The sequence below is a fragment of the Bombus impatiens genome, unplaced genomic scaffold, assembly GCF_000188095.3.
Source record: "Bombus impatiens unplaced genomic scaffold, BIMP_2.2 scf_0142, whole genome shotgun sequence".
NCBI lineage: Eukaryota > Metazoa > Arthropoda > Insecta > Hymenoptera > Apidae > Bombus > Bombus impatiens.
The window spans coordinates 2217900-2243714 of NT_176561.1; the positions used below are offsets into that span (position 1 = coordinate 2217900).

The following is a 25815-nucleotide window of genomic DNA, read 5'->3' on the forward strand; positions in this document are numbered from 1 at the left end:
CCCTCGGGTTTATGCCGCATCGATCACCAATCCGTTCGTCATCGTCGATTCACGCAAACTCGGAGTAGGGTTCGACCAGCTCACCGTATTTCCTTCTCGATTATTTCGCGCGTATATTGTTTCTTTGTTATTATTCTCCGTCGTGATCGGTAGGTATCGGTATCGAAGTTAAGTTGCGTTGAATGGCGCGCAAACCGACGAAAATACGAGCAACACCGAAAAAGCTCGAGAAACTCGACGATATATACCTTGCTATAGGTGTATGACGCGTATGTATGTATAAATATAACGTGTGTGTATATACGTAGATTGGTTCGAAGGAAAGCAGCGATGCTGTATACCTAGGTCCGACTGCTTTCGAGTACACTCCTTCGCGAGATTCGTTGAAATACTTGGAATATAACAAAAGCAAGAGTAAAAAGAAATATATTACGAGATCATCGGTAACTAAGAAAAAAGTCCCGCACAGCCTTCAGAAGGGAAGCTATTGTTACAGTCTGTAAAATGGTCCGGCTGCAGCAAGTAAACGACAGGCGGATCGAATTAGGTACTATTCAGTTTGCAACCCACGATCGTTATTTACAGAACGGTTCTGAATGAATTTCGTTCCGACCGGGGTTCGGTGACGAGAACAAACGAAAACGTAGAGTTCCTTGGAAACCGGGAGCTTAACCAACACACGTAAAAAAGTCTTAAATATTTGACCACTTTTCAACCGTAGGATAATCACATAATAACAATTCTTGATCTTATCGTTCGTCCGCCTGTCATCGATGAAAACTATGTCTCGTATAGGTTGTGTAGGTACTGTTGCTCCTCGAAGTATCGGTCGATCGCGTCCTCCGGTTTTTGTGATGTAACGGAGCACTGTTAGTACGAGCCGACGATCCCTTTAAACACAAGTTCACGACCCGTACGATAATTTCGTGTACGTAGACGAAAAACAAGTTAAAAATCGGTGAAAAAGAATCACCGTTGCAGCGATGGAGGACTAATCGACGCGATTAACGAGTAGCCCCGGATCAGCTGCTCGTCAAAACAAAGCACTCGCGCGTACACGAAGGGCCAGCGATTCTTACTTTGATTTGCTGTAATGCTGTCCAAGCTCAAGACTCGGCACAATACGAGCAAACGCGTATTCTATGGTTGTACGTGGATGAAAAGACTCGAAGCGAGATCAAGCAGGACGCTAGGACCTCGTCTTATATCGTGATAGGCCCGTGTACACGCCGAGAGTGACGTACCGACCACACAAACAATGCTGCGCCACTCGCACGGGAACGTATGCGCAGAGATCGGAGCACGAAACAAAGAAACTCCACTTTCGCCACGGATTTTCTCGTTTATGCTTTTATTCCCCGTATTCTCTGTTCAGGTACTGATTACTGACACTTGTGTACTTCACGTCGCTGTCGAATTTTCACCGCGAATGCGCCGAACGCTTGCCCGAGAACGACCAGTTTTATGAAGCTCTTGCACCGTGCCAGAGAGAGAGATGGTAGGGGGGCAACTAGCTTGGCGCAGTCCCGTTCGACATTTTGCTCTGACGCATCGCGTCGCCAGCTGTTTACTGCCGAGTCCAGGTCTGGTCGAGCACGGAGGACAGAACGTCTGATTGCTGTGTGCTCAGCTTACGCAGATATTCCACTCGCCACTCAGCTGTTTGTCCGCGATCAACGCGCCATCTTCGCTTTGCCAAGATGGCGTGATTGACGCGTGCGGTAGTTTGAACGATCTGATATTGAAACTTTAAAAATTACAAATTGAACGTTTCCTTCTAATCGTTCTGTATCTTCAATAATATTATTGAGGCGCGTGCGAGTACTTCCTGATAAATTCAATAAAGTACTCTGTGTGTGTTTGTGTGAATGTTGATACCTTGTTCTTGAGTGACCATATCGTTTGAATCGCGTCATGCGCAGCGATTCATCATCGACGAGATGAAAACCGCTGTTATTCTTTCTTGGTTGATGTATACAGCACTTGAAGCAAGCTAGTTTTTCAGGAGGCAGGCACGTGAGTGACGAACAACTTTCTTTCAATATAATTTAGAAAATGAGAAAACAAACTTGGACTTTATACCACAAAAAGCTACAGACATATGTATCATAAACATCAGCTAATATAGATATTAAAGTGATAGAAATTTGTTTCTCTGAACATCAACAATTTTTTAAATGACCGAATATACTTGTATGGTATTAATTCCGTGGAAACGTAAGTCATAAAAGTATATTTGTGTATATAGTGGTTTTAAAAGAAGTTGCAAAAGTAATAGCGCTGTCATCGACCGAGAGCATGAACGCGCATGCGCAGAGCTATAAATGGCCCACCGCCATTATCGCTTCCGTGTGGAGACTCTTTATGCTAAATCGACTGTGAAAGGGGAAAACGATGCAAATTTCGTACTGACTGAGCGTGGGGTTGCAACTGCACGTGCCGTATTTGTTTATATGCCATAACATTATCGCAGCCAGGGAACTGTTAGAAATTCAGGCTAAAGTTTCATTGCTTTGTAAACGCTTCATGAATATGTGCCTTAATTTTCGAAAAAAGTAATGAACTCTCACAGAAATAATGTAGTTGACCAAATATAACTATTGCCATTTGTAAAGCTATAAAAATTATTGCGCAGTTTACAGATAGCTGCGCATTTCCGCTTAATGCGTTGTTAGTTTATGAAATGAATATTAAATATGCTCTAGGCATTAGTGTTATTATATATGCATGATTTACAATGTCACAGAATAATATAATAAATAATCACGTAATTGCATCACCGAGTGGAAACTCAAACTCGGGTCGATTCTCCGCGAAAAAGTAATAATATTTACATCGACGGAGAATCGTTCACCTTTCGCTCGAGGCCATGAGAGCCATAAATGCGAATCGTTCCCGCCTATATTGTAAGCATTGTCTCACGCGTAATTCCAAATCGATACACGACGAAATCGCAACACAGTTAGGATAGCAACATGCTACGCGGCTTCTCGGTGAATTTTAATTCAGTCGCGGTTCATCCGACAACGGCACGGTGTCAACGAATGGCCAGGAACTTAACTACGTCGTGACTTCTGCATTACCTCACTCGAGACCGATGTAGTAGAAAGAATCTTGGTATGTATGCGGCTATATAGGTGCGTCGACACGTGGCATACGATAAAGTCATAGACACACGCTGTGCGTTCAGTATCGCGAATTAAAGGACTTATGAAGGAGAGAAGGAAACAGATACGATGACAAAAATGTAGCTTCGAGGGGGACGAAATATCGTTGTGCACACGATGTCGTTGTATCGTTGTGATAAATGAGTTTTAGCTTAGCATTTTCACACTACTATCGCTCATGAACACGTGCCGTAGTATTGTCTTACGCGTTTTCTATGTGTTTTGTTCAAGGGAGGAAATTTCATTTTCACGCGCGTGTATTATTATTGAATACAATCGCTATTCTATGGCAACCGGTGATAATGATTTCCTCGATTAGTCATATGCCGCGCATTTCGCGCAACGCATGCCCTGATGCAATAAAAAATCTATTGCATTTACTAGAAATACGTCGGTCTCTTTTATTTATTCGGCTAATCTACGTATGTTGTTATTTCAATAAATGTCATCATATTTACGAAAGATACATTGATAAACAAACTCGTAGATTAGGAGATATGTGAAAATGATTAATATACACATAATTAATGCCCTTTCATGTGTACATGCGGGATGATATCATCTTCCCTTTTGAAAGAAACCAATTGCTTTACGTAGATCGAAGTTTACTTGAAAGCAACAGAAATATGATAAGTACTTTCACTTGTCTAAATATTGATAAAGGAACTATCGACATCTAGAGAGATTAGATGAAGAAATTGCTACTCCCCAGGGACGTACCGTTTTAACCAATTCATAACCGGTAGTTCTACACGGTTAGGGATCATTAACGATCATTTTCCCCTCGTGAAAACGCGAACCTTGACGTTGTCTCGTGGTAAGTTGCCAGTCGATGCCTGATTTCTCGATTTTGCCATTGCGAAATGTTGCGCGAGTATAATGTAATCGCTGTTCGTTGGAAAGTCGAAGGCGAAACGCAATAGAACGCGCACGACTCCCTTCTCCAACTCCTTTTCTTTTCTTTCCTTTTTTTGTCACATTTCGCTTAACTTGGACGGCGTCGATCAATTATCTTTCCAACGTCGCATTAATATACAGCTACTTGCGTAAATCAAGTTTTTGTTCCACTCGTTTCCATATGTATATCAGCTGAAATGTAACAAACCGTCAATAATCATACAAATGCTTCATAGCAATGGTTGTAATTTGGTAGGTGCGTTGATAACACGTTAGAGAGAAGGTAAAACGTAAACGTTACTTCAATGATAACAAGCTATAATTTCTTCCGTTCAAAAACGGAAAAAGAACACCGGCAAGAATAAATTTCTCAATTGTACAGGTTTACAGATCTACTTTCCCCAATACACGCTCCGGCTTTTCAGTGATTACGTTCTTAGTTATCAATTACTGGCATTGCAAATGCAAGGTTCTACCATGCTTCAAATTATATATGATACGAGGAAGCAAAGTTAGGCATGTAATCTCAGTTTTTAAAAAATTATGGGAGCTTTGGCTACCTACTCAACACTTTTGTAGTTCGATCTTGCTACGTTTTTTGGGCTATTTTCTACACAATTATGTTTTACTATTTCTTAAAAGTTTCTCAAATTTAAGGTAAATACGAAAGAATCGTTGTTGATATACAAGATTCCTCGCTTCAATCCTATGCTAAAGTTCCTCTCTAAATATTTAAAGTTTTAAAAGTTAAAAATGTAAAAGTTGATGTTTATAATTTTAATTATGACTCGTGCAGCATTTTTTAAATTTAATAAAAATCCCATAATATTTTTCTCCTCGCTTCTAAAAATATCAAATAACATTCAAAAAATCTCTATTCCATCGCAAAAAGTAAACAAACGAACGGAACCTCGCATGGACGAATAAACATCCGGTCCAGTAATCTGATCAACCTATATTCCATTCCCTAGAAACCTAGAAGAGAGATGTAGTATTTCATGTGCATGATCGTGCAACAGTTTCCCGTCATAACGAATAATAATGCAATTACTGAAAGACGAGGGAGGGTGGGCCGGGGAGAGGGGATGAAAAGTGGGAAAGAAACTATTTTATAAACACGAAAAAGAAGCCGTAACACGTGAATCACTCGAAGGCGTCGAACGGACGAGCGGATCGACGGGAGAAAGGATCGAGAGTATTACTTGCGATGACCGATGGAACGATGGAGAAGTAGAAGTAGAAGTAGAAGTAGAAGGGGAAAGATGATTTTCTACATCAGCTAAAGAGAAGAGGAACGAGGCGCGCGACGAACTCGCAGATCTTTATACGTGTGCGCGACACACGCGCGGTTTTCACGTCTCTCTCGTACGAAGGTCTCTTGTTAGACTCCGTAGCACGCGAATCGCTGGAGAGCCATGCGGGAGGTGCGTGGCCAGAGCGAGGTCAGCTCACGCACGTGCACGTCGTGCGTACTTCGTATTATATGTTACATGCTACGGACGTCCCGTTCCACTAGCAAAGGCGTAACCGGCGAAGAGGGCGCAGCCCCAACCTCGTTATTAGGCTGTTGCATAATGAATATCGAATATTTTTTATCGTTCACATCTTTGTTCAACCCTTGGCAGCAGTCAACGGACTAGGAAACGTTGCACTTTCTAGATTATCTCAGAGTATTTTTTAAACAAAAGCCATACTAATCAATGGAAATGATAAGATGTAGTACAAGCGGTACGGTTTTTAAAAATATCGGTTTTAAATTATGTTTTTTTTTTTTTAATTTACCATGGTATTTATGATTGTTCACATTATGCGATAGATGAACGTATGAAAGTAATATTTGTTTTCTTCAAAAGTTCAATATACAACCACTTGAGTAATAGAGTTGAGAAAATAGAAAGTTGATCAATTCGTCTTTCGAGAGATTCGTAGGTGTAATATTTTATATGTATGATGTTCGAGGCAACGTGTCGAGGACGAAAACATTGTAGAAAAGATACGACCAGGAAGTCTATAGAACGACATAAAATGAAGTCAGCGAATCAATTGAATTGCTGAATCAGGATCCTCGTTCGAATCATTAGTTCGTTACGAGATTGGTCTCGTCAATCGAGTCGCCCTAATCGAAATTTTCTCTCTTGACCTAAAATTCGAATATGATTTCTGTTTTTACGATCTTTACGTTCTACGCGTTGTTTTTTATTACGTTCATTAGCATTCGTAACCTAGAATCATGGAAAAGTTGAGATCACGTGAATGTTATTAAAGTTACCCAATATTTCTGATAGTTATAACAAATTGAATAGAATCGTACGCGAATTTTTGCTCTGGTTAGACCAATTAATTTGCACATTGTCAATAGGGAAGAATTGTGTGAATATGTTAGTTCGTCAGGTTTGACAAATGTCTGTAATCAAAGACCAGCATGCGGTAGGTTCATGTTATCGCTCGTAGATGATTATATAAGTTCAGATTACGCGAACAAGAAATTAATATTCGCAGTTATGAGACGTATACTTTGCTAAAGAGGAGCTACGATCGAAGGATACGGTAGACGAAACAAAAATATTTAATTCAACGTTTGTCTTTAGATCCCTGATGCAATGTGACGAATGTATCATTTCGAAACTTAAATATAAATTTTTACCAACTTCGTTGATATTCTCGAGAAAGTAGAATTTTTTAAAGTAAATGATACGAATTAGCGTTTCAAGGATCTGAGGAACGTTTCCCGGATATTCATGCTGATTTCTACGCCGCTGAGTGACGGTAAGAATCGACGTTCTATTCCTCTGCTCTGGGTTATCGGCCGTTTCTTTTATCGTTTTTCGCTTCAGTGTCGACGACACGCGGACATTTCCACGGTAGCAAACATAACGAGGAAAGCGAAGATAAGAGATAAGAAGCGTGTCAAAACCGATACTGTCACGAAAAAAGAAGAAACCAGCTGGTAACTTGTTATACGTATGCTTGTGCATTTGCAACGAGTAACTTCTTTCCTATCGATCGATGTAGCGAACAGCAGAAAAGGATCCAATAATAAACGAAAAAAATTAAATACATATATAAAATTAAATATATATATAAATAAAATTAAATATATATATAATAAAAAGAAAGGTATACTTATACCAGTACAAGAAGGTAAAAAAGATATATTCGTTAAGAAAACGAAGCATAAGGTAGATCGTGATTCTGATAAGAATGAAAATATTTACTTTCTCGAATATCCCGCCACTGTAACCGATAAAATAAAGCGACGATTAAGACGCTGATAACGAACGTGCCGCATTCGTACTCTCGTATAATAATGCGCAATAGACTTTATCTAACCCCGTCATGAGCTACAGAGAACAACGATATACATATAGCATTCTATATTTGGGCATTCAAAATATTTTAGGCAACTCGCGCGCATGTGCATGCGACACCGTGTGCTTGATACTTCGAGGAACACGGAACCGAGGAACCTTCGTAACAAGAAAGAACATTACGAAGGAAAGCTTATCGATGGTGGACAATCGGTCGATACGTCACAGCACGTCAATGACGAATTAATCACTTGTCCGTTGAACGCGGGATTATTCATCGTTTAAAATTAGTACTTTTTTCCTCGATCGGCCGTGATTGTCTTATCGAGCGTGTAATTCAACGTGAATCGGTCATCGAGATAAGGTAAGGATGATCAGCCTCATTACACACGTGCTCCTATGTGAGTGCACAGACAAATCGATGCAATCCATACATCGCTGATCTGTCACGTTTTCAAGCGGAGTAATATTTGTTATTTCTGTGTACGAGACCGAGAGACCTTCGAGACGAAACACAAAAATATTTCGAATGCATTTTCGAAGGTTAATCATTTGTCCATTATCTAGATAGCGTCTGAACTGCCGAAACCTGTGTGATCGTCGCTATGAAACAATGAGGTTCCGTCAGTATCATATTCGGTCACGTTTTATCCTAACACTTGCATGCCCGTAAGCTAGAATGACATCGATAGCGGACGATACATCATGGTGTGAGGTCAAGCGAAACACGTGACTAGACTGACGTGATGCACGCAAAAGGTTGCACGAGAGATCGCTCATTACTGTTATCTTTTTATCTCGGCGAGATGCTAGATACGATAAACGAGGCAAAAACTTCATACGGAAGCGGCTCGTTTGCGTTCTCTCAGTATCTCGCGATCGTAATCTTTGAGTTTTTGAAGTAAATCGAGCAGAGAATGCATTCTGACAGAGTATGGAGAAAAGAAAAAGAACAATAACCACGTATATCTCGAGAGAACCATAAATCGACTCGGGGAACGTTAGGCTGTTTGAACTTTACCGAAACGTGTTTCTGTAGTCCCGACACACATTCGAGTACCCATCTAACGTGCGACGTGTTCGAAGTATTCAAAGGTTTTTTCAATGTGTGCCGCGTTTTAATTGCGACTTAATTATTCACGAGTCTCGCGTTACTTTGTAGCCGGAAAGCGACCACAAATGCAAAGCTAGGAAGAGGGGGGTTATGTGATTACAAGCGAGGCAGGGAACCGTGAAACATGTTTCTTATTCGCGGTTTCGATGCCGCGTTGTAATTAATGCTCTATCGAGTTTTGTCATTGAACGTATAGTATACGAAAATATTAGTCTGTTGGTACGTTATGATACAAGTTTATTGAATCACTGCTTTCTCGCAAATGGACAATGACAGTGGGCCCTTGAGTTGCTTTTTTCATTTTTTTTTTTCTCCTTTTGAATCGCGTATGTGGTAAGGTACCAAAATTCCTTTCACGCCCGTGGCTCGTTTTCACATTTTCAATGTAGCCATTGACAGAATGGTAATCATGATGACAATAATAGTAATAATAATTCATGACAATAATTAATAATAGCGACAATAATAATAATGATAGTAATAATAATAATATACAATAATAACGAGATATGCTAACTGTCGATATATCAAGAGATAACAAGTAAAATATACATATGGTCGTTTCTTCGTAGATTTCTTCTCGATATAGCAATCAAATGACGAAAACAATTTTCATATTTTCCCGCGTTTCGTCTCGAACGATATACATCTAATTCTTACGAAATTTTGCCTTTGATTTGCGATATGGTTGCTGTGATGCAAATGATTAATGATTAACGCGCATAGGTTAGGTTCGGCTCCTACAAATATCCATCTCTTTCTCTGACAAATTTTCTCGATCATTTTCCGCTTGCGCTCTCTTTTTCTTTTACATATTCTCTTTCATACTCGTACATACACTCTCTCTTTCTCTCTCACTCTCTCACTCTCTCACTCTCAGATTCGTTTATCAAATTTTAGAGCTGCTCTCTGCGGTACTAATTAATCGAGTCATATATATGTATATAGTCGCAATATATATATATATATACAATACATGTTTCGTGACAGCGAACAGGCCGTCGCAGCACAATAGTTTAAATTACTTATACGAACGATCTTCGTAACAAAAAACATCTTCGATCTGTTCATAATTCATAAAAATTGTATTATTTCGTTTCTAAGATGCCCGTCGATCTAGTTTCCTTTCATCGTTTCGACTTATCACCTCATTTCGAATCGATGTCTCAGATTTTTGACCCATGATTCATTCTTTAAACTAACATAATTTTCAAAAAGATTTTCTCCATCGATTTGGTCGAGAGGAGAAACAAGATGGCACGGGCATCGTGTACCTTTCGATTCGCACAAAATTCATCACGCGCATGAGCGTTTTTTCTATTTTCATCCTAACATTTGCCGTCGATTTAAGTATTCGAGATGGTACGTAAAAGTGCTAGCGTGTAGGTACAAAGAGGAAAATATATATGTATATTAATTAGCGTAGGATGAAAATAGCGAGTCTTTTCTTTTTTGGAAAAATAGCTTCGAAACGGTTTGTTAGTCGCCCGTCTAGCTTCGAACGTACAACGCGTCGAAGGGGCGCGAGCCAAGAGGATTTTAGACGATTAACTGTGACGATCGCAATCTATAATGCTCTTCTCTTTTATTTACAAATTCATCTAGATATACAAGCTATGCCTGAGGCTAGAAAAAATGCGATCACTCGAGCGCAGGGAGATTGATTCTCGATCGCGACATGAACTCGAGATTTTTAACTCGATCTCCGTGCCACCGCGTGAAAAAAGTCGACGTACGTTTACATCGCACAAAGACAATTTTTTTCGTCGTATCATTTATTCATTTATTTTGTTCTATTAAAGAGGATTCCAGAGGGAAACGGCTCAAAAATGTATACAAGTAATTTTCCTTGTAAAAACTCCGTTAATCTATCGAACGTTGCGAATCACCAAAACGACGTCACATTCGTTTTATCGATGAATTTATGCATATATCAATTGCATTATATTCATTGCAAAGTTGTGCACGCTCTTAAATATTCATCGGAGAAATACAAATGATGCCCGGGTTAACTTTTGAACCGTACGCACCTAGAAAAAAATTGATTATCGAAACGTTTCTCGATCATAAATAACTTCTATCTGATTCTCAACCGACTGGTGATAACAAGAGTAACGTTTATTTATTTTTCTAAATAGATCTTTTTATCCATCTAACACATCACATTACCGAATTACTTCTTTTTCCTTTTTTTTTTTTTTTTGTCATGTAAATACAGTTATACCGCATCCAAGGATAACCAACCAAGGATATCATCGTGACTTCTATTGCCATGATTCGAAGTTCATATTTTTATTCCTTTCCTTGTACAATTTTCGATCGAGACAAGAGATTTCGACCGCATATCAACGATCATGTATAGACGACACGTGACTCGATTCTAACGCGTATATAAAAATCGGACAAAAGTGTTTTATATACAATTTCCACGTGAAAGGCAAGACTACACGTAAAGACTCCGCAAACGAAGTGATCTCCCGTAGGATTTTGCACGATTACAATTATATCGATATCCACATAACACCCATATAATTACATGGACACATCGATAACACATGAATACATCGTAACGTTAACCGTACAACAACGTACAACTCCGTTCGTCTATCAAATTCGTAGAAATTGTAACAATTGTATAGAAATTCTAACTCCTTCATTGCTTTTTAGTCTTCTTGCGCTCTTTTTCCTACCACCGCAAATCTACATTGTGAAACTTCCAAAGTGTCCCTACGATCGATTGGCATAACGTTTGGAAAAATATGTTCGATCGTCTGCGGGTTTCTCTTTTTCGAGAATCTCTACAGGACAAAATTGTTTCACGCTACTCTAGCTGCTCTATAGCTTCTTTGTATAAAAGTCGTTCCGGTGTCCGCGCTCGAGTCGATCGTCGAGAAAGAACAGGAAAAGTGTAGAGAGATTCGTGTGTGCGCATCGTGTTTAGAGCGTGGTCGCTCGCACCATCGAGACACGACCAGCTCGTACAAATATTAATATCATTATTATTAAAATATTCGGTGTAAAAATATGTATGATACAGGCGCCAGGGTACCTCGGCGACTTTGGTACCCTGTCTAAGAAACAACGAGCGGCTCTTCTCTCTTTCATCATCCGTCGATAATCCTAGTTTCCCATGAATCCTCGCCGGAAATCCTTCCGCAAAATTGAATCGAGTCGAGAGTGATTCTGACACTACCCCAAATGCTATAGTTTCGACAGCGATTCGTCAATTTCTCTCTTCAGTCTCCTCGCAAGAACGCGTTGAGATACTTGAAAAAATTCTCATCTTGCAAGTTCCTTCTTCTTGTTACTGTTCCACGCGAATCCTCGAGGTCCAACGTTCCCTTTGTCCGACCTTACCACCGTGGGACCGAGTTGGATCGCTCGAAAGCCGTTTTCAGCGGTTTTTTTCGTGATTTTGTCTCGAGAGCACTGGGTCGCGCCCTCTTCTTTATCGTTTTAATCCTGGTAATCGGTGACGACTCGGGGCGTCGTGACACGCCCGGGTCTCAGGTCACGTCCACCACGAGCCCGTGAACCCAATCATCGGCTGGCTGCTACGTCAGCAGCTTGAAGAACATCAGGGCTAAGGATATGTTGATGAACAGCACCAGCATCACCAGCTGTTGCCGGGAGAACCAGTCCTGCAAATTTTCGTTCGAATAAAAAACCAGTTTCGTTCACGGATCTCTGAATTATTTATTAGTGATTTGTCCTTTTACGGAACTATCGCTAATAGGATTCCTAATATAAATTAGGGAACAGAATTAATGAAGCTTTATATGTTCATTCGACAGAGATAATAGGAACCACTAGTAAGTAAAAATTGATGTCAAATAAGTTACAGGACATGTAGCACAATTCTAGTCTTTCGCAAGAAAACCTTCAGAAAAGAACTGACAGAAAATTCGTAATACTCGGTAACGTTGTGTTCGAATGTAAATGATGCAAAAAGTGAATCCGAAATTTACGACTGAAACATGCAAATGTATGTAAGGAAGAGTAGTTTCGTTTCGTATGCTGTTAGAATATATTATAAGTTGCGTGACGCTCGTGATTAACAGATACAAATAAACATTTTATGAGCGAAAAGAGACTAATTTATCAAAGCAGATTGCTTTCATTATAACCGATCAAAGTATATTCATTTCAATTTATTTGGTATAAAATAGATCTTGTCGAGAAATGAATTTATTATAAAAAGATTAATATATAAGATTAAAAGGTGATTGATTGATCGTTCGTCGCACGTATAAAACTTCATGAGACAATTACAATTCAAAGGATGTTCTAGAGAGAGCGGATATTCAAAATGATTTGATTAAACATTCATATTTGCGCATCAATACTCGTGCGACCTACTCTTGGAAATACCCGATAAGAAGCTAACGTTTTTGCGTCGTCAATTCGAGCGTGAGGTTGTCTCCCCTCTTTAATTTTTTCCAAGGTCGTGTCACCCGATTGTATTATGAGTACATAATTCTACATTCTACGCGGTTCTATGCATCGTCTACGCAATCTTGTAATCGCGAGTTATCGAGAGTGTCATTTATTTCGTCGCATTTAAATATTTTAATAAGTTCGCTTTCGTTGAAGAAGACGAGAAATGTTACTTATCACGTTCCCCACCTACGATCTTCATTTTTATCTATAACAAAAGTTTGGTAGCTGATCCGATCGATTCATTCATGAAATTTTAAAAAGCCGCGAAGGTGTAGATAAATTTGGCGCACATGGAGAAGGCAGCACGACAATGGTTTAATTAAAGCTTTGACGTTCATATTAAACTTATTATAATGCTAACCACTTAAGACGATATTATCAAACGATGCTCCGACGTAATGCGTTTACATATGTAATTGGTTTCCCATGTAATTATATATTACAATGCAAACTACGCGTGAGATTAGTATTGAATTGTATTTTTATGCCTCGCATGGAGAAAAAAGTGTTGGCGTTTTATATGTTTACTAGAAACTTGAATTTTTAATTTAAAATTTATAGCCTTGATTTGAATTTAAAATTGAAAATTAAAAATTAAAAATTAAAAATTAAAATTAAATTTTAGAAATAACAAAATTGAAAATTACAAATAAGAATTAAAAATTCAAATTTGCATTTGAATTTGGTAACAATTGAATTGTCGGAAAGAACAATAGGGATACTCACTTTAACCTGAGGACTGACCAAGTATAGCAAGGGATTGGCCCTGAGTCTTTCACTCTCGTCGATCTGCCTGCGGATCTCCTCTCTCCTCATGCTGCTCAGGACACTGACTTCCTCCCTGGATAGCGGTGCCGTTGCTGTCAACTGAATAGGTTGAGCCACATCCGGCAGTGATTTCTTTCGTTGAAGGGATACTGCCGCCGCCGCCGCGGGCATCGCCTGCACGAAAAAAGGAAACGAGAAACAAAGAGAGAGAGGTGGCTCTTGAACACGATCGATCATGTAAAGATGTAAACTTTCATTTCTATGGATGTACGTATAGCGTAAACGCGCATCATACTGATAAAAGGGCTTTTAAATAAACTGCCTTAAAGATTTGTCTGATCAGGAATTCGGCAATTAAAATCTCTGTGAAAATTCAACTAGTGTTCACGATCAGGTTTATCGATACTTCGCGAGAATTACATGGGAAATTATATTTTTGTTGTTAGAGATATCATAAATCTGTGATCGACAATCGCAAATAATCGCAATTAATGATACTCGAAGTTCTTATCTAATGTTGAAAAATGACGACGGAATAATTTATTCTCGCGTCTGAACTGATAATAATGGTTAAGGTTAAGGTTCGTTGGTTATAACGGTTGTAAGGTCGTAGCGACCCGTTTCAGGAATGGCTTCAATTTGTTTGGCGCGTCGTCGAGCATCGGGGACGTTTACGTGTTCATTAGTTACACATTTTGAAGAAGCAGAGGATACAGGACGGCAAAGGGAGAAAGACAAAGAATTCTTGGACCAGTTCCAAAACGTGCAATGTCGCTCGTAATCGTACGTAATAACGGTGTAAAGGCCAGGAATTCTAATCCCAGTGAACGTGATGCGTTGACCTTCGGCACCGAATTTTATCTCATTTACATAAGAAAAAGAAAAAGAAAAAGAAAAGGAAGGCTGATAACAAAATAGTCTATTTAATGAAAATTATCTATTTAACTATGCTTCATAGCCTAATTTTTTTATCAATATGTTACATAAACATTTGCCTTCAAGTAATTACTGCTTTGATATTCATATCAATTTAACGCAACCCACCATAAAGAAGTGAAAAAACTCAGTTACTATCTAAATTAAAAATTCAAATCTATTTTTTTCTCAAGTTGAATTTGGAATTTAAATTAATATCCAAACGTTGTTTTATAACGGTCATAATGTTACGTGAGTCCAAGTTTTCCGCGTTTTAGCAAGCGTAAAATTAGACCGGCGCCCCTACTTCCTTCGGCGATAATTTTCTTCGATATCATTAATTAGCCTCAATCAGAATAATTCGTCTTATTTCGTTGTCGTATCTGTCGCTACGGTTCATCGAGATCCTGTTCCGAGGGTTTAAAACTGTCTCTCGAGTGTACTATAAATTGCAACGATAGTGTCGCGTGATATCTGAGAAGAAAAGCCCGGCTTTCATTCTCGATGCACTCTCGGTCGCGACTCGTCTTTGCTATCTTTCATCCCCCGGTCTCACTATTCGCGATATCAAGCTCGGCTTATCGAACGATTTGCACCGTAACAATCTCTGTGGACAATCATTTCTTATCTATTAACATAATTCTTGCTGAATTTAAAATGTTTGATATCTTTCAAACATGAAAAACCGTATTAATCGTAAATTCTGCATCGAATTCAAATTTAAATGCAAATCATTGTAATTAAGATTATCAATGTGTAAAGCTATTTATTCATAAGTATTTTTTCTAATATCGTACTACCTTGAAAGAGTATTATTCCTTTTTATATATCGATAGTTTTACGTATTAACGATTGAACAGCACACATTTTCATTGAAAAAGATGACATTTTTTGATCGTTGTTATGATGATTTTTGTTAATGTTTTAATTTTAATGTCACTTAGCTGCAATTAGTAAATATCTGAAGAACCAAGGATGTAAGCTTTCTAAGAATAGATAATTGAGCGAAATTTTGTAAATAACCAAAAATATACGTAATGTTATGACGATCTATAGAATTAGTTTTTAAATCGTTTATTAGGTTTTCCGCCTTTGGTTTTCAATCGTAATTACAACGATTTGAATTGAAGCTGGCCGTCGATGAATTCAATTGAAAGAGGTCAAGTTCAACTTCGATTTCGTTCTCCTAAGATAACACTAGCTTATGAGAGGGGTTCATCGTCACTGAAGACAGTTTGACAGAATTTGGGACGTTTTTTTTTGCCTCTGTTCATACCTCCACTGGAGGCGCGACGATCCATGACTCGGAGGCCCTCCTGGCCATCAGAGCGGGGCTGCATAATAGCGCCTCTTCCTCCTCGTCGGGTTCCGACCACAACATCTTTGCCTCGAACTTCCTTTCTTTCCAAAGTGTCTAAAGTTCACGGTCGAGAGCCGACAGCTCGAACTCGTCCGAAGCACCGGTCAATACCGTTGTTCTACCTTCTACCGGCTCGATCTGAACATTTCTATTCAGTTTCTCACAACAAGGGATCTCGAACAAGCTTCTTTTACAGCGATCTGTCCGGACCCCGTGGCGCTTTTCTCTTTCCAGATGTTCTTGATAAGCGCTTCTTTTAGTTCACAACGATGAAAATGGAAAATTCGGACCTGCAGCCTCCTGGTGAGGAAGCCAGGCCGCAGACTGAACGGCCCTGGCTTGTTCGACCGAAATAGAGAGACGCCCCACTATTTTCACGTCGAAATAGCATCGACGAACAGCACGTCGCGACGCTCACGGCTGTGAATCGACAACGGATGCCAGAGCCTTGTCGATCCGCTGCTCGTTGATTTATGACACCCTGTCGTCGAACAGTCCTCCCCGTTAACTTTATTTTGGAGTCACACTCGGAATTGTCGCTTTTTCGCATCGTGCATCGTATCGGGCGATAGTTATTGATCGGTATTTTTAGTCGAGCTCCGTTCTGGGCCGGATGTTGATCTATCCAACGATGAAGCCAGAGGGCCGCTTCTTCGCTCCTGACCACGCAAGGAACTGTTTGCTTTTGTTTCAACATTGAACTTGGATTCTTACAATTTACGGAATCTATCATTTATTTTCGTCGAATCGATTTTTATTTGCTCTGAAAAAACTTGTGGGTGGAATTGCGGAGGTTATGTTCACCTAGATATACTGATTACTCTCGCAGAAAAATAATCGTAGTTTCGTTTCGTTATTTCTGATAGTACATCCACGTTTAATTTCGTTCTTTTCAGACCCTGAACGATTGCGTATTCATTTTTTTAGAAAACGAGGAAACGGTAATAGGAAAGTTTTTCAATTTAGATTTTAAATAGAGAGAAACTGATATTAATTTGGAAGACGTCATTTGTGGCGCTTTCGCAAGTCAACTAACCACTAAATTTTTTGAAATTTTAGAGGAAATGTAGCTTTGAGCAATAAATTCGGCAAAAATACGAGTAAAAAATATATCATTGGTCAGGTCAGGAATAAACGCTTATCATGAAACAGGAAAAATGAGAAAAAAGAAGAGGTATAACGCAGGGACGAAGAAAATTGCGTAGGGTTGTTCACGGGCGAAACACGACCGGAAATATTGTTACGCAAATAAAGTCGAACTCGCAATTCGCTGTCTGATTCATGTAGCTGGCATGCGAATAAATTCGTCGAAGGCGAAATTTTCGAGAATTCTACGCCCCGTCTTCTCACGCCAAGATGGGGCTCGGCCCACTTTATTTGCTTTCTTGTTTCCTTATTGCGTCTCGTTGTAGTCGTTTATATCATTTTATGAAACATCCAAAGATCTATATTGTCTATTTGTCAAGCAAACAGAATAACAGCAATGCTGTTTAGTACACATTATTTGTCAACAACAGTTTACATAAATTAATATATTACTCTTTTTTTCTTGGAATAGTCATCATGTTTTTCCTTCCAAACAGGATGTTATTTTTTTATTTCGTTCAGAAAAATATATGATATTTTCTGAATTCAATAACATCATTACACATTCATATTGACCAAGTTATCGCGTTAGACCACTTGTTTTTCAGTCAATTCATTATGGAATTTTAATCCTGGTGGCCATGGTGCAACAATAATTAGCTTTGTTAATTGAGGCGATAACGCGCATTGCAAATGCATTTCATTGCCGTGGTCTCCTGACCAATGACGTATCAGCGTACAAGGTAATCATTGTAGCAATTCTATATTTTTCTTATTTTAAAATAGTTTCTTCTTATGACAAGCATAGTATGCAGAATTTTTTTCTTCTCCGCTTTTTTCTAGCGTGCGAAAATACAACGTTTTTCGAGCAATGAATATCCGGTGGCTCGTATTCATGTTCTGATAAACAGTACGTAGATACTCTATGTAATTAACAAACAATTAATCTATCGGGATCATTGACTCAACGATTCGATAACATAGACGCAATTCAATTGAGAGGAAACTGATCGTAAAAGTGCAAACACCTAGTTTTCTAGAGGCTTTGCGGCCACGAGTTTCTGCATTGCAAATTTCTCGTTCGCGTCGTGTAATTCAGGTCGAAACACATGTTGACCTTATAAATATTTCAGGAAGCTCGTTTTACAGTTATACAGTTTACGATTTAATCGCGTTCGATGGCAAATTTAATCGATCTTTCGAGTTAATTAAGAAAATCTTTATTTCCAGTTTTGCAAACCAGTTTCGTCTTATAGAATGGTGACTCATATAGAACAGAATACAGCCTACACGGCAGATATAACGAGGCTCTGAAGATAACTTTCAAAAGTGCCTACTGCTCCTCCGAACATAGTTACGAAAATATCATCTGTTGTTTTCACGCCAATATATATTGTCTCGACGAGTGCGGACATCTTGTTGCATGTATTCGATGTACGCGTTTCTTGGCACGACTCTAAAGTCCAATTAAACCAGCATATTTCGTTATACAAAGTACACGAGATTTTTCTTTTGCCGAATTCTTGAACAATTTGTATTAGCGGCATCGTGAAGCAAGATATTTCAAGGCTTTGTCATTTCGATTTAATTTCAAGGTTACTGTTTACCACGATGACGAAACGATATCGAATTTTTCCGCTCATTCTACTCGTAAATATAACGAAATTGGTATAAAGAAATCAGTGTTTTCTGCAAAATAATAAGAAACGACGATGTGCATCCGAGTTCATCGGGATATCTGTAATTCACGCAAGCAAGAGGTCAAGGAACGTTCGAGGTTTTTCAAAATTTTAAATACTAGATATCCTCCTAATCGACATGTTTTAATCTGTCGGCCAATAACAGCTTTTACATCATATACATAAATACATTCAATACATCGAACCAACATTTGTAATATCGTTGTGTAATTAGCAAGGTTTCATCCCAATATATCTCTATATCGGTAAACTCGTTCCTCGAAATGTAACCTGGAAGTACATCGTTGCGTGTGTGCATTGGCTATTCTCGCTTATCGATCTGCTTTCCTCTAAGGACTCTCCTACTACGTTGTTCTCCTCTAATACAACACTATGAATTGTCTTTATATTAAAATACGTGAAATCCCGGTTATATGCCACGGTCAGTGTCTTTAGAAATCGTATCTACCGTTTTACAGAGTAAATCACAAACGCAATTTGAACATCTTAGAATTCTTCGTGCAAATATATCAAAAAATATTTTTTAAATACTTCATATTGTTTCTTTTTGTTAAGAAATATTTACACAAATCAATTATTTTTTAAAGAAGAATATTATTATTTATTAAAGAAATAGATAACTCTTAAATAGTTCGACGTGTAACACGTCATAACACCTTGTTACGCGTACGAGAGCTTACTATGTACGAGATAATGATCAAATTTCAACGTTTGTGCTGTACCCAATAGGATTATGTTGCATCTCAGATTCTCGTGAAAAGACACTTTCGAATAACTTGGCACTTGAACAACCCCGACGTTAGCTTCACGATACACCCACGATGGTGCTCGATATTTCGCATAAAAAATAGTGTTTGAAAGGTCAAGGAACTTGGGGAGGTTCAATTCCAACCGAGCTTCGTCGTCTAGATTATTCTCGTTTTGCGCTAAGGTTCCAGGTTTCATTCGATTGTATCTCAGGTCATAATCTTTTCCTCCTTCCCCCTTTTCTCTTTTACGTTGGTTTATTTAGTTTTCGTTTCTTTAGGCACGACCATTGTTGAGGTACAATTGCAACCACGTTGAATGGAGAAATTCTCGTAAAAAAGTTTCGTTCGAAATAAGCCTTTAACGAGTTTCCATCTTTTTCCATGTAAAAAACTTGCCATTGATCTCGTTCGCGTATAGAAAGGGTTAGAAATTTTCGTAGAAATTCTTAATTACTTCGAGTGTGTACAACCTTGAGCAATGTGACGCATTTAAAATTCAATGTTTGTTATCGGTGGTTATATTTTATCGAAATAAGTAAGCTTTAAACGTCATCAAAAAGTATTGTTTTACTCTTTCGTTCGTCGTAGGCTAGCGTCGTACTTTTAAGGAATTCAACGTGGCGCACAAAAAGCGTTTCGTAATTGTACTGTGAAAAACCGTGAATAAAATAGAGAATCCTGATATATTTATTACGCGTGTGTTTGTGTTCGTGTGCGTGTATACATATACGCGTTAATGTTTTTAGGGTCGTACCTAATGCACAAAATTATACTTCCTTGCGTCGTTCTAATTCGACGAGAGGAATAGTATGTGTATTCAGAGGTACGTCGAGAATTAAATTTACGTATTCATAATGCACATTTGGTACCGACATTTGTGCCTGTTGAATAACAAAGATCAACCCGTTCGAGATATTTTAGAATAGTAACTTAAAAAGTAACTTAAAAGGAACGAATACATGGTCAATGTAAATATTAATTCTTTTAAAATTTAACAGGAGAAAGACTTTGGTATCAATTATAGTAAGTAATATAAATTTCATTCATTAAGTAATTATCGATATTGGTTAATAGTTGTTTATATTTAGTTAATTATCAATATTTATTTCCCAGGAGAAGTTGAAGTTACGTTTTTGTTTGTATTTAATACCAAAAATGCAAGAAATCTTCACGATAAAGAAATAATTCTTTTTTAAACCGTTCATTCTGAATTCTTTGTTATTTTATAATATTATACTGTCAAAGAGTTAAATCTTCAAAATATCTATCTTTCCCAGAATCTCCCATTATATCACCAAACTTGATTCTTTTTAGACACAAGTTCCATTTTACATCTTAAAGAGGAAATTTAAGAACAGTTATTACACAATTTCCACTAAAATATCTCTCCTTTCGTCCGTCGGTAATCCTACGATCTCGAAAGGGTTATCATCGTCTTCCATTCGTACAGTATTTATTACCTAAATAATTATCTCACACTACATATTTTCTCTTACTTATATCTACGAAATATATATGTATATATAACATGTGTGTATATGTGTATGTATATATATATATATGTGTGTATATATATCCCATCTTGTAGAACTAGTACAATATATCATAAACTTTACAGAGTGACGCTACGTCATAGAAGCATGCGTTAGAAAAATAATGTTTCTGATCAAAAAATAGGAGAAAACAAGCGGCGTGGAGGTGGAGGGTAAAAAAAGATTTTTTTCTGGTAATCGTCGCCAAGTAAACGTGAAACGTGGAACAAGGGGGACTGTAACTTCCGTCGGTAAGGGTCGGGGAATGCATTCGAGACAGTACAATTAACATCCGACAATGACGGATGAGAGACAGATCGTAGAATTCGAGGTAGAAAGTACATAGGGTCTTGTTGAGACAGAGAGGAATCGAGAAAGAGGTACGAAGCTTGTTAAAAGGAAAAGAAACGCACGGTCAAGTAGAATGAAAGAATTGTAAAAAAACCGGTCCCCGCCTCCACACCGCGCGAACCTTACCTTTCGAATTCCTTGAATTGCTTAATTAATGGACGTAACATCATACACGTTACTTTGCTTATTTAATGGACGTAACACCATGTTGAATGAGTTGAAATCATTTGCGTGCGTGTGTAAGTGCATGCTCGGTTTTCGATCGTTCGACATTCAATCGCGATCAATCGATCATTCAGTGGAAAAGTATTCGATGTTTGGATTTAATGAGAAAAAAAAGGAAAGACGATTGAAATAGATTGAAAGAAAAAAAAAGGAAGAGAATTAATTAAACGGTTGTGTTTTGAATTATCGGTCGAGTAGTTTGGCTTTCGTTCGATCACTCGAACGAAAGTGTGTGGAATTAAAACGAGTCTTTTTTCTGTTTTCCTTTTTGGAAACGTTAACGACGTAAATATCTTTGCATCCGGGTCTGTACTTCTGTACCATTGTTCGATATTGCGTTTTTCTTTTCTCTTTTTTTTCCGCTAGAATTTTCACGTCGGAACGAACAGTCTACTAAGCACCTCGATTTTCGACAAATTTTCATCATCTTGTTGCTCTCCCCTACAAGCTATGTAGTCGAACGAATCGCAATATCGACAAATCGAGCACAGGTCGTCTGCATCGCCTGACAGAACTCTCGCAAATATTCGTTCATCCATTCTACTACATCTATTGTGCTTCTCATAGAAAAATAACTTCTGTCTCTGACAAGAAGGCGGAAAGAACGTTGTCCGCTTCGTTCAATGCCCAAATTCGATTTAACCCTTTCAGCCTCGATAATACTATTTTACACCGAATCCATGAAGAAACCTTTTTATCTGTGCGTTCAGCTTTTGAGCTTCTTTCCACCTCTCAGAAATCTTACATCCTTTAACCGAAACGATAAAAAAACGAAAGAAAAGAAATTGTTATGTACCAGAGGTTGAAAGGGTTAAGTGGCTGTCAATCACGAATGCGAATTACCTACATAATAGCTAGTAACAATCTACGACCAGGTACGAGTTCTTTGCTAATTCACACCTTGAGAATTTCAAGATTTGCCAGTGTTAGGGTAAGGCTATGAAGAGCGACCATATAACACGGTGATGACTTATGCGCGAAAGAAGTCATACAAATAGAATTTTTGTACAGCAAACACCTTTCAATTTGCACCAAGGTCTTTTATGACAAAGAAATACGTTCAACCCATGGCGTAGTCATCAGTGACTCACGACAACTTTGTTTTCATGATAGATTGTTTACTTCGAGTTATTCGGTAGAACAAACCGACGGTGGGTTATTTTTATGTTTTGTAATTTCTTACATCAACGTTTTTCTGTGCCGACCTTTTTTATGTTTCATAACGATCCTCGTTGCATAAGGATACTTCCCGATTATATGTTATCCCCTAACAGTATTTTATCGTTCAAAGGAGAACATCCAGAATCGTTCTTGCTATAACCTTACCCTAATGCCCCTGTCTGGCACACACGCGATCGTTGAGACTAAATGGTCGGTCTGAAAATATTTTCTTTTTCGACGCATACCAAACAACGGTTCCGGTCTCTGTTCCCGTTAACACGTCGCTCAGGATGCCCGTGTAAACTGTAAGATACCCGTTCGCTAAACCATGTACAATACCACGTGCACCAAACGAGTCGAGTCCGTTCAAACATCCAACGAATGTGTTTGATCGATCAAAACGTTGACGATACGACTGAGCGAAAGCCTTAGAGTTTAGAGAAGCGGCTAGGCCATTCTCCTCTAGACCACGTTAACAAAATTCAACGATTATTCGTCCAACAACGAGCAATCGCGTGAAACACGCATTTTGGAACGTATGATACTTTGGAATGTACTTGGGTATTAATAATTATTGGTCGATGGAGGTTGGAATGTATTTAAACGTTGTTGCACTGTTGAAGCTCGAGAAATTGTTGGTTGCGCGCGGTTCTTGTCGTGAATAGACCCTAGATTCTTAAGCAAAGATTCTGCAAAGTTCTTTGCCCTTGATATTAGCTTCGTTTTTCCGCGAAGAAGCATGTATTTTAGTCACACTAGCTGTTGTTATGTGGCCATAAGTTAGAACACAACGTGTTATACGCCCTACGGGTAACATTACATTCTATAACGAACACTAAACACAGTATCACACTGAACAACATACAGGCTACGAATTAATTCGTGGACCGTGTAAGGGTAATCGTAAAAACGATCCATCGGTATATCTTGATCTTAACCCTTAAATTAATTCTTCGTTACATAATCATTTGTCGCAGGCAACACTTTCTCTCCGATAGAATCGGAGGAGGCAGACCCACCCCCCTTTCCTGCCCTCGAGCAGCCCCTTCTCGCTTGTTCTCGTCAGGAATCCAGGATCTAGTCACGAACACCGCCCCTCTTTAAACTGGTCTCGACTCATTCGTTATAAAACGCGACGCGACTCGCGTTTGGTTCTATCGCAGTGTGTGTGTGTGTACATATTTTATTTATAATACTTATACTCATAGGGTTGCGCGGCCCTTCGACGTTGCGGCGAAGGCGGGGACCGTCCGGCCTGCGTCCTGGGATGGCATGCACAGAACACAGCACAAAATGCCACACAGTTACACAGACAAACAAATCGACAGAGAAGAAAAGGTACAGATAAAGAGACCCGTCACCTGGGCGAGGATGGACAAATCCATGGGTGTGTTATTCGGGGTTAAGGTCGTGATTAATAATCGTGAATTAATGTACTCTGACTCGAGGGAGGAGATAATCTTTGGGTGAATTATACAAAGGTGAATTATACAAAGGCGAATTAAAAAGCGTTAAGGTCGAAGAGTAAAAGCTATCGATGAACGTTAATGCTTGACGTTCGTATAAAAATGGTGACCGTTGCTTCGAACCATTTTCTCCAACTATATGTATAGAAATCGTTGTTCGGTTCGTGGTAGAGAAAGTTGATTAACGAGACGAACGAGTAGTTTGATCGTGGAGAGAAGTAAAAATATTCGGAGTGCTTACTTCAATTACGTTCGCTAACTAATGGCTATATGTAAACTATAGAGCGGGAATTAAGATGCGAGAAAAGAAAGAAGGATGCGATCATTACGGTCGCTAGAGATTGAGCAGAGAAAGATCGTATGATGCGTCTAATGAGCAGGCAGAGTGAATATATTATAATGGTATATATAAAATTGAAAAGTAAGAATCGAAAGTGCAATGGCGTTATAGAAGAGAAGTAATAAACTTTAATAAATCGGAGAACTCGATATGAAATCGTGCTACGAGGCTAGCGAAATTCTACTCTGGTTCCTTTTACTTGTTCTCGTTCTAGAGGCTCATCTAAACGATTACGTCGTCCCGAAGGTATTTCCTTTCATGAGAAAACTCTCTCTCTCTTTCTCTCTCGTTGCGAGATAGTTAGCTATAAATTCTTAATGTTCTCGCGGGAAGCGTGAATGAACGAGTAACAGCGAACGATTGTTATCTTGTTTAACATCCGGTGGTATTTTTGAACGACACTCTTGGAAAAGCGTCTCGTTGCATTTCGTCGAAAAATCGTTGCGATCGAGCGTACTTTTAAAACGAAACCGATTTTAATACGTTGAAACTATTTCCCGAACTTTTTACAAATTTTCCTTTTTTTCCGCGTCGCGGCTTTCCCGAAAGGAACTTCCTCGAACGTTTGTCGAAGAAATATAATCCCCGGAGAATCTCGGTGGATAGACTCGTGACAAAGGCCTAAATAATGCACTAAAGGGAAAGCCTATGAAAAAAGGAGTAGCGAATCTATATGGATCTTCCTTGATTTAACATTCATGATACTCGGAAGGATGCGGACAACACGTGAAACGTATTCCGGATCATTGAATTATATATAACGAGATACTACATCCGAGAAGATATGTAAAAGGAATACTTCATATATCTTAATTTGAACAACCACAAACGAAGAAGATAAGGTAATTCATATATTTAGATTAAAAATTATACAATAAAACGTTAGAATTTAATGTAAATTTACTTCGAAGAAATACAAAATTTTTTGTTTATCACGTATTCCAAACTTCAATTCGAATAACGGATTAAACAGGATATGTTACACAGAAATAAAGAAACAAAGCTATAAATTAGCGTGTGAAGTTCAGATCCAAAAAGCTCGCAGCTCCTTTTCGAGGTCTCGTGACGCAAGTGCAAGGACATCGATGTCGCGTGACAAGTAAAGAGACATAAGAATATGCGAATGTAATATCTATGTGGTGGATGGTAAGTACGAAAGAAAGAAGACTCACCTTCGACATGCCGCCTCCGCCACCGCCTCCGCCACCGGATGCGGTCGAACCGCGTCCGGGAGCG

General features: G+C 38.7%; 4 protein-coding genes across 7 annotated transcripts in view; 1 reads left to right on the top strand and 3 right to left on the bottom strand.

Annotated features, from left to right (window-relative positions):
- The window catches only part of LOC100740942 (RB1-inducible coiled-coil protein 1), a 56676-nt gene extending 55115 nt beyond the window's left edge, over nt 1-1561 (bottom strand). The window contains exon 1 of one of the 2 annotated variants that reach the window (XM_003487196.4): nt 3-1561. The gene's annotated coding sequence lies outside the window, so the exon portion shown is untranslated. The remainder of the gene's footprint in view (nt 1-2) is intronic. The other variant, XM_012382043.3, reaches the window with a different exon arrangement.
- A 199-nt stretch (nt 1562-1760) lies between these two features.
- Nucleotides 1761-25815, top strand: part of LOC100741182 (cytochrome b5) — a 70544-nt gene continuing 46489 nt past the window's right edge. The window contains exons 1-2 of one of the 3 annotated variants that reach the window (XM_024365581.2): nt 19851-20327; nt 23982-24111. In XM_024365581.2, the coding sequence (XP_024221349.1) occupies nt 24041-24111 (71 nt within the window). In that variant the 5' untranslated portion in view covers nt 19851-20327; nt 23982-24040. Of the gene's footprint in view, nt 2013-19850; nt 20328-23981; nt 24112-25815 lie in introns of those variants that run through there. The other 2 variants (XM_024365582.2, XM_012382046.3) reach the window with 2 other exon arrangements.
- On the bottom strand, nt 8707-16821 carry LOC105680363. Its single transcript, XM_012382048.3, has 3 exons — nt 15886-16821; nt 13653-13868; nt 8707-12127 (listed from the first exon to the last, which is right to left on the bottom strand). The coding sequence occupies exons 1-3, from the start codon at nt 15988-15990 to the stop codon at nt 12041-12043; spliced, it is 408 nt and encodes a 135-aa protein (XP_012237471.1). The 5' UTR covers nt 15991-16821; the 3' UTR covers nt 8707-12040.
- LOC100741061 (junctophilin-1) overlaps nt 21071-25815 on the bottom strand; it is a 44960-nt gene continuing 40215 nt past the window's right edge. The window contains 2 exon segments of the mRNA XM_033319257.1: nt 21071-24035; nt 25752-25815. Of these exon segments, the coding sequence (XP_033175148.1) occupies nt 23976-24035; nt 25752-25815 (124 nt within the window). The 3' untranslated portion in view covers nt 21071-23975.